This window comes from Sus scrofa, chromosome 2 (assembly GCF_000003025.6).
Source record: "Sus scrofa isolate TJ Tabasco breed Duroc chromosome 2, Sscrofa11.1, whole genome shotgun sequence".
NCBI lineage: Eukaryota > Metazoa > Chordata > Mammalia > Artiodactyla > Suidae > Sus > Sus scrofa.
Window position 1 is genome coordinate 56,645,068 of NC_010444.4, and position 10,577 is coordinate 56,655,644.

Below are 10,577 nucleotides of genomic sequence, written 5' to 3' on the forward strand. Positions count from 1 at the left end.
TCAGAGAGCTTTCCTCAGAATTTTTTTCAGTGCTGTTTTCACTTCCTTATTTCTCAGGGTGTAGATAAGGGGGTTAAGCATGGGGGTCACAATGGTGTAGAAGAGGGACACAAACTTTCCCTGGTCCTTTGATCTACTCTTGGCAGGCTGGAGATACATGAAGATGATGGTTCCATAGAAGATGATGACAACCATCAGGTGGGAGGAGCATGTCCCAAATGCTTTACGTCGTCCAATGGCTGACTTTATCTTTAGAACTGCTTGGGCAATGTGCCCATAAGAAATCAGGATGAGTGACAAGGGTACCAGCAGGAATAAGACACTAGCCACAAAGAGCTCTGCCTGGTTGAAAGTAGTGTCCACACAAGCCAACTTGATGAGCACAGGAACCTCACAGAAGAAATGATCCACTTGGTGATGGTCACAGAAGGGCAGCTGCAGGGTGAGAGTAGACTGTATCAGGGTGGTGGCCACACCACTGAGCCATGCCATAAATGCCAGTATGTGACACAGCTGAGGGTGCATAACAAAGGCATAGTGCAGAGGACGGCAGACTGCAACATAGCGATCATAGGACATCACAGCCAAGAGGACACATTCTGTGGAACCCAGGGCAAGGGAGACATAAAGCTGAATGACACAGCCTCCATATGTGATGGACTTATCTGAACTCCCCAGGTTGACTAGAAGCTGAGGAATAATACTGCTGGTGAAGCAGAGATCCAGGAAGGAGAGATGGGAGAGAAAAAAGTACATGGGATTATGGAGTTTAGAGTCCAAGAGGGATACTAAGATGATGGTAGCATTGCCGAGGAGTGTCATGAGGTAAAGGAACAGGATTACCCCAAAAAGAACCAGCTCTAACTGAGGTTGGTCAGAAAAACCTAAAAGAATGAACCCAGGAAATGTGCTGTCATTGGTCCACTCCATTACTCTTGCTTTGATTATTCACTTCAGAGTGATGAAGTCACCTTAAACAGAAATTACAGGGATTTTATGTCAATTCCCTGGCAATTTTTTGAGATGTTGAGAAATAAGATGTTGAGGAGAGCAATCTAAGACCAAAATAATCTCTTTATGGTAAGAAATGACTATAGAAATGGAGAGTGCATTATAGGATGTTATAGAAAAAAAGGAACCAAATTTGAAGCATGTGTTGATTATTGACTATGCCACATAACAGAATATGATACAAGGTAAATCTGAATCACTTTTTCAAGGATTACAAACATCATTATACATTATGTGCTAAGCCTTGTGGGAGGGCTTTGGTTTGATTCATTTTTTTCCTTTTCAAAGTAAATATGCCTTCACAGTAGAGAATAATTTTAAACAGAAGACAGTCTAGTCCAGAAACTATGAAAGCAGCTAAAGCAACAGTCAACAATCACAATTAGAGTGAAAGTACTATCAATAGAATGTGAGAAATTCTGCAGAATATTAAGTGAAAATCAGTAAGATTTAACTATCAGTGGGATAATGAGCTAATGACTAGAAAGAAGTTAAAATTATTAAGTTTTACATATGATGAAATAAGAATATTGAGTACTTAAGAAAGTGTGCATCAATTCAATCCCAAGTCGTTTGATGCCTGGAAGAATCAGACTATCATTTCTACAGAGGCCAAGAACAAAATGAAGAACCATTGTTTTGATCATCTTTTTTGTCATAAAGACTTTGACCCAAAGTTCCACCCAACCTGTGACACATGAATACTAAATACTCATTTGAAACTATCCATAATTAAGATCCTATATAAACATATAAATCATGTATATAACACATATTATTATGGCAATTACATATTAACATGATTAGGGAAGTTAAATGGATATAAGAATTATCCCCAGCCAAGTGTCAAAACCCTGGATGTTTGAAGAAGATATGGCAAGTTAATCACTACCATTCCCCAGTCTCTTTTAAGAAGAAAATGTATCTGAAATGGGTAACACTTTAAGAACTTAAGTATTTTTTATCCCGATGTTTTTATTCAAAAACAATCTTTTTGCGTTTTCTAACTTTTGTTTAACTAAGCCTCTTTCACCACCAAATTTTTTGTCTTTGCACAAGTTTTCAAAATATATCTTTTATGTCATTAGAATGACCTTAGAACTAGTATCTTGCCACCAAGATACCAGTGAAGCCATATTTGCTGTGCTTATACACATGTGCAATCATTTCCACTCCTCGTGTTGATGGAAGTCTATAGAGTATGATAAAAAGCTGAGGACTTTGGTGACAGAAAAAGCTTAGGCTTAAGTCCTGATCGTTCACATTTTACTTGTGTACCTTGGATAAATCACTAGATACTACCGGGCTTTTGTTTGTTTGTCTGTAACATGGAGATGATGGATAGATCTCATTTACGGGGATAATATCAGCTACTATATGATGAGATAGTGGATCTAGAATACTAGTGCTGTATCTGGGGATGAAAGTGTGTGAATAAACATTGTATTTGGGAATGTTAAAGGTAAGGTCAAAATACCTTTGTGTGGTTTATAAGCCCATCAATAATCATGTCTAGAAAAAAAATTGTATTGGGAAAATAACAGTAAAACTTTAAAAAAATTTTAAAAAAATCATGCCTAAGCCAAGCTTTCCAGCTTTTTTAAAATTACAATTGATTTACAATGTTGTGCCAATTTCTGTACAATAAAATGACCCAGTCATACATATATATATTACACAGTCCCTATCTTATGTTATCTTCTATCATGGTCTATCCAAGAGACTGGATATAGTTCCCTGTGATGATAGAGGAGGATTCATTCCTTATCCATTCTAAATGTAATACTTTGCATCTACTAACCCCAACTCCCAGTCCATCCCACTCCCTCCCTAAACTTGCCAGCTTTTGACACCTCCTTCTAAGCCTCAGAAGGAACCACTTTCAGTTCTCCAAATTTAGAATATGGTTTTCTAAGTTTCATCACATACTGTAACTTTCGTAGTATTCACTCACAGTGCATCTGCCTAAACATTTTTACACATTCTTTAAGACTCAATTCAAATAACATTTTATGGGAATCTTTACCTAAAAGTCACGTTTTCCAATTCATTTCTACAACACTCTGTATTTCTATATTTAAACGCTGTTAGTATTAAAAAATATTGAATGCAGTGTCTCATTTATCTTGATATGCTTAATATCTAGCATTGTCTCCAAAAAAAAGATACTAAATCAATGTGCATACAGAAGTATATTAGATAAATAAAAATTAAAATGAAGAACTTTTTCTCTATTTCATTACATATTTATATTTTATCCTTTACAATTTGATGTATATACCAATGTATATATTTATATATTATTTTTACCTTTATCATTCATTTCATATAATATGTATTATATATCTCACTATATATAATGAAATAAAAGATTAAAGGTCTATAATATATATTTATACATTATATTACATTATAGTGCATTTATATTTATAATACAATTAATGATAAAGATACATTATATAAAATGTCCTAAATGTTGAGAAATAAGACTCTGTAAACAGTTGAAGAGAAAGGGCCAATGTAGAGAATACCAGTATATGATATTAATTATCCCATGATAACCAATCTGTTGATCAGAGATTTTCCAACTACCTTGATATCTAAACAAGTTAGAATGAATCAATGCTGAGGTTTTCATCATTTTTCATCAATATCAAATTTATATATATTTCCTTTTTACACAAGGCTCCATTCCATCATAAACACACTGAGGACATGTTTTTCATCATTTTAGCAGCATGTATTCAGGAATTTTTATGCACGTTAGGTAAATAACTACAACTTAACTATTTCTTATTGGACATTGTATCAGGAAATGAATCCGTCAGTATTTATTGTACATATACTATGGTCCAGGGCTATGCCAGATATAAGGGGAATATAAAATTTTAAGAAGCTTGAATTTTGCTATCAAGAACTTTGCTAACTAGCAAATGCACAAGCAAGTTCAAAAAGTAAGTGCAATAAGAATTTTTAGGTGCAAATACATAGCAAATTTTTTTCCATTCTACAACAACTAATAGAGGGGAGAAAAGAGGAGATGAAATAAAAATTTCAGAAAGCATATTTGAGTTGAGTTTTTAAGATTATAAAGTACTCTCAAGTTGAACATGTTTATTTCACAAAGAGGAAGTCTGATAATAAAAAAAAAATTTAAAAAAGACTTGAAGTAACCTGGCATCATCAGTAACTGCTGAAAGTTGTTGTCTGGAGCTTAAACTGCAAGAGTTGGAAAGAAAATAGGGATATAGATGCTGCAGCCTCTTGATTGACTGATTGATCTTAGGCCATATTATTTAGGTGCTGGTAAAACCGTACAGCACTTTTACAAACTATGACAACTATGTGGACAATTTTATGAAAATAAATATCAAAGAAATTATTTTGAAGACTTCAGTAGTGGCTAGGTAAGAGGAACAGGATCTGAAACAGCAAGAATGAAAGGATAAAAGTGTCCACTGACCTCTAATTTACCTTCCACCATCTCTGATCCAATTTATATCTTTAAACATAAAAATAAATTCATCTTATTGGTACTCTTGAACAGGCCACTCTGATAAGAGAATTCCAAATATATTTTCCATTTATCTACAATTGTCTATTAAATATTATACAGAGAACTAGAATTTCATCTTTCCCACCCACACTTATATAAAATATTAACACAGGACATAACTCTGCAGGATTTCTAGTAGTAGTGTCAATGGATGTGAAACAACCTCAGGTCATTTGTTTGAACTCTCTTCACAGTAGCCATGCAAAGGTATGTAAAGATGTATGCAGAAAGGAGAAGTAGAGTAAAAAGTGATAGATGCAAGGCAAGCTATAAAAATGTAACAAAGATTTAATAAATACCAATTGATAGAAGTTTGAGTAAGGGAGCACATGATGCATTTAAGAGAGATATAAAGCATAAATTACATGCCTGTTGAAAAAAAAAAAGTCCTTAATTTCAGAGAAATGGTTTTTAAAATCCTTTAGGAGTTTATGTAAATAAAGCCAATATTGTCAGTTGCAACAACTGTATGGATATCTTGTGCCCCTTAACTCAAATACCCTGGTATGTTTTCCTGCTTGCTTTAAGCTTGAGAAAATTCTTCCAGGGGAATGCTACCAATTGAGTATCATGAACATCCACTTAAAAAGTGACTTCGAAGTGAAGGGACTGCCTGGTCTATATCTGTAGGGAAGTGAACATCACAAAGTTCCTCTGAAGACTGACGTGCTGAGACCCTCCAAGACACTTAGAAAATAAACTCAAGGTACATCTCTCACAGTTGAGTTCAGTAACTCCTCTCTCTCTCTTACACAACAAAATGTATGACCTGTCTCAATATTTCACTCCTGCCTGCTTTTACCTTTTTTGGAACAGAGAAAGGTGTCTTGCCTTGTTTACACTGCAATTATCCTGAGAGAGTTTTAGGACTGCAATCTGTTTCTTTGCACAGTGATTCACTAGGTAAAAGATGAGATTTGGAATTCATTCTCAGGGTGATCACTGACTACCTGACTATTTGGGAAATGATTTTATGATCCTGGAACTAAGTATCTCCATATGTAAATTGAGGATATTAACATCAGGTTTTTCCATGCATCTAAGACATGTTTCTATGAGGAATTAAATAATTTGTAAATATCACTGAGTCAATAATCCAGCCATGAGTACATGATGATCACTATGTAATAATAATCACAGGCAACTCATCATATACCAAACTCTGTTCTGAGTATGGGCATTCTGTGAATCTGTTTAATTTTCTCCAAGAGACTGGTGGTTTTACTATGCTTATTGACAAATATGAGGAAACCGAGGCTGGGGGTGAGAAGTAACATACTCAAAATGACTTTAGCAGCAAAGCCAGAATCTGAGCCCAGGTTTTTGCATTCTCAAGCTCCTCACACTATGCTGGCCTCCCAAGTTCTTACTAAGATGGAAGAAATGGACACACATGTAACTGCTATGCGCTCGTCACTACTTTCTTTCTAGTGTGTCATTCATATTACCTTGCTTTCCCCTAAGCTATTTGTTTTGGTAGCAATTGCTCTGATTTGAGTTAGAGCTTTAACCCTTCCAGGTTGTGCTAGTCCCCTGGAGAGTTCTCAGATGTTTATAATTCATACACTTGATGTTCATACTACCAAGACCACAGATAGTAAACAGATCTCCTTGATGCTTAATCATTTCCAATTTCATATATACATATCTAAATGCTCTGCTTTGAGGTAAAGAGAGAAGGGAAAATTGAATAAGAATATATAGACAGAGCTAGTGACAGGTAGGGTCCTGACAAATATTACAGACTGAGAGTAAAACTGGGAAAGAGGATGAGGGGTAAAAGAAATACAGTTGTGAGGCAACTGGCAGGTATGATACATCTTGGCAGCTTCTGTAGCTAGAGACATTCACTTAGTTGGGTAAAACCTGGCATGGATGAGGCCAATGTTTAGAGTTTAATCTTAGGGGGATAACTTCTAGTTCAGATGTACATACAACATGTGTGGAGTGGTTAGCCAATGTGGACCTACTGCATAGCACAGGGAACTCTACCTAGTATTCTGTGATAATCTATATGGGGAAAGAATCTGAAAAAGAATGGATGGTAACTGAATCACTTTGTTGTGGAGCAGAAATTATCACAGTGTTGTAAATCAACTGTACTTCAATAAAACTTTAAGAAATGAAAAAAAGGGGGGGGAGGGGGGAGAGAACAGAACAGAAGTACACATAGAACAATATGGGGAAAGTGGTGTCAGTTCAGAAAAATGTTTCTGTTTCTCAGAAGGATAAACCCTAAGCCACTAGATCTAAGCACAATTTATTCCAATCAATGTATAATGGGATTGTCTGGTTAGACATTGTGAAACATCTAATGTTACTTATGCGAGAAAAGGATATTGTAAAAATCTTATGTACACTTAAAATCTGTTGATATAAAAGTTTTTTTTGTATAATTTTCTTCTAATCTGCCTAGTGTGAAGCCCATAGCTAACCTTTCTATGATAGAAGATTCACATCATTCCTGCCTTAAACATTAGATTTGATCTAAGTAAACTTCTTTTTCCCTTTTTTACTAATTCTCCCTTTTTTTCCTGAGGTGAGATAAAAGAATGGAGAAAAATAAACTGTGAAAGAGCACGGTCACAAAAGTTTAAATCTTATTATAACCCAAATTTAAGTATGGTGCAAGAGAGGGAAGTGTCTTGCTATTATCTAATCTGATGCTGTGTATCAAATATTAAGAAATACCTGAAACTAACACAACATTGTAAATCACTTATACTTCAGCAATTTTTAAAAGGAAGTTCAATTTTAAATAAAATGTTTAAGCCCCCCAAATAAGGAGAGAACCCTGTATTTCATAAATTCACCAAGGCAGTAAAATTTTTGAAGCCATTCAATAGCCAATCTCTCACAAATCCACTGGCATTTATTCTTGAGAAATCCATTACCCAGTTACCTTTTCTCATTTCAGTGGCGACATTAGCCCAAAAAGAGCTGCTGCAAATTCGTTAAAAATCCTTAAACTTATTGCTTCATCTCTATGTATTTCTGTTTGCACCCCTGGAAAAGGAAATAAAATTAAAATACCTCTGGATACACTCTAAAGAAAAACTAAAACCATTTTTAAGTTTAATAAAGTGATTTTTAAATCAACAAACTCTACATTATAATCAAATTTATGGTTCATAAAAAAAGCTACTACAAATGTTTTAGAAAGCTCTCTTTGAAGTCATAAAGTTATGATTATAATTTGGTAGCAATTAAATGAACTCCCTTACTTTATCCAAGTCTTATAACATGAACATTTTTCTTTGGCCAGCATGATAGTTCAACCAGAAGAATTCTAAGAAACATTGGATGCTATCCTTTCAGATGACGTAACACTAAATTTTGAGGCAGTATTAGCAGTTTATAAAGCATGCTGTCCTAAGAACAATGAATATTTGGAGTAACACAATCTTTTAAAGTGTAAAAGTGTTCTATATCCCTTGATGTTCAAAAAAATAGACACAATTTATTATAAAGCTGTCAATTTTCCTGAAGTGTGGATTCTTGCATACTCCAGAGAGAGGTCATGGGTTGGTCCTCTGGGATATGATACCCCACCAGGAAATACTTGTTAAACACAAGATGGCCAGGGAGAGCAATGTATTGCAATCCTTAAAGTCACAGTTTTTTATTATTTGAAGCATTTTTTAATAGCCTAGGAAATTAAGTAATATTTCTAGAAGCTCTCAAGATTTTTTTAAACACATGTGAACAATCTTCCATGTACACAGCCAGCCAGTCATCTAGTTATCCTTCCTTTTAAATTCAGCCCTTCTTTTAAATTCTCTTAATAGTTTCTCATTCAATTCTAACTAAGCTCAAAATTCTAATTACAGGGGCCAGCATGATTTGTCCCAGGTTTCTCTCTCAGCTCTATTTATTTACTTATTTATTTATTTACTTATTAGTATTTATTTATCATTTATTATTTATTATTCACTATTTATTATTTATTATTATTTACTATTTATTATTTATTTTATTTTACTATTATTTACTATTTATTATTTATTATTTACTATCTTATTTTATTTTGCTATTATTTACTTTTTATTTATTATTCACTATTATTATTTTTTATTTATTTTATTATTTTATTTTACTATTGTTTACTATTTATTTATTATTTATTTATTTATTATTTACTTATTTATTTATTTAATTTATTATTTATTTATTTATTATTTACTTATTTATTTATTTAATTTATTTATTTATTTATTATTTACTTATTTATTTATTTACTTTATTATTTATTTATTATTTATTATTTACTTATTTACTTTATTTATTTATTATTATTTATTTATTTACTTTAGTCTTACTATTAATTTGTTCTGTTCTATCATATGTTCCTCACATTTCACTTTATTCCCTGTATTGAGGCATTTTAAACAGTTCTTCCCTAATAAAGAAATGTTATTAACATGATTAATCTATTCTTTATACTTAATTAATTAGACACCCTTTCTTTTTTTAGGAGTATTATTTTTAAGAGCTGAAAACTGAAAACAATGCAAATGTTTATCTTGAGGATAATCGTTAGGTAATTTTGGAATATTCTATAATGGAATTCTATGCGACAGTAATAGATTAAAAAAAATACCGCTACACACCACAACATGTGTGAATCCAACATAGTGGCATAGCAAAACAGGTAATATTAAAATATGCTGAGAAGTTAAGGTAATGGTTTTTATCGATGAGCAAGGTTATGACTGGGAAGAGGCACGAGAGAGCTTATGTGGATGATGTAACTCATATTTCTTAGTCTGAGTGGTCTTTATATGGGTGTGTTTAATTAGCATAACTCCTTCAGGCCATGCATTTGTGATATGTGCATTTTTGTCTATATTATATTTAAATTAAAATATTTATTTTTAAAATTGTTTTCATTAACTGCTATATCAGCTTGGCATTCAAACCTTTCCTATTTTGATTCTAAACTACTTTCCCAGGCCATTCCTCTTACATCTTTGTATATGTCTCATGTTTCCATCAGATTTTTTAAATTTTATTGGAATAAAGTTGACTTACAATGTTGTGTTATTTTCAGGTGTATAGCAAAGTAAATCAGTTATATGTATACATATACCCATTCTTTTTCAGATTCTTTACAATATAGGTTATTAAATATTGAGTAGATTTCCCTGTGCTAGCCATATGTCCTTGTTACTTATTTATATTATATATAATTATATACATTAATCTTAATCTCCTAATTTATCACTCTCTTCTACATTTCCCTTTTTGTAGTCATTACTTTGGTTTCTAAATCTTTTGAATCTGCTTCTGTTTTGTAGGTTTGTTTGTATCATTTCTATTAGATTCCACATATTAATGATCTTATATATTTGTCTTTGACTTCTTTCACTTCGTATGATAATTTCTAGGTCCATCCATGTTGCTAGAAAAGGCATTATTTCATTCTTTTTATGGTTGAGTAATATTCCATTGTATTTATGCACTTTGTCTTCATAATCCAATCCTCTGTTGATGGACATTTAGGTAGCTTCCAAATCTTGACTATTGTAAATAGTGCTGCAATGACCACTGGGGTATGTATATCTTTTTGAATCACATTTTTTTCTGGATAGATGTCCAGGAGTGGGATTGTGGATGATATAGTAGTTCTATATTTAGTTTTTGAAGGAAAGTTCATACTATTCTCCATAGTTATTGTGCCAATTTATATTCCCACCAACAATGTAACAGAGCTTCTTTTTCCCAGCATTCTCTCCAGTATTTATTGTTTTTAGACTTTCTGATGATGCCCATTTTGATTGATGTGAGGTGACACCTCATTGTAGTTTTGATTTGCATTTCTCTAATAATCAGTGCATTTGAGCATCTTTTCATGTGCTTTTTGGCCATCTGTTTGTCTTCTTTGGAGAAATGTCTTTTCAGAACTTCTGACAATTTTTCAATTGAGGTTTCTACTTTTTTTAAATAAAGCCAAATGAGATGTTTGTATACTTAGAAGATTAATCGCTTGTGGATTGCTTTGCTTGCAAAG

General features: G+C 32.9%; 1 protein-coding gene across 1 annotated transcript; it reads right to left on the bottom strand.

Moving 5' to 3' along the window:
• LOC100512766 (olfactory receptor 2G2-like) lies at window positions 1–930 on the bottom strand. The gene has a single exon (XM_003123549.1). It carries the CDS (start codon window positions 928–930, stop codon window positions 1–3), a length of 930 nt encoding a protein of 309 aa, XP_003123597.1.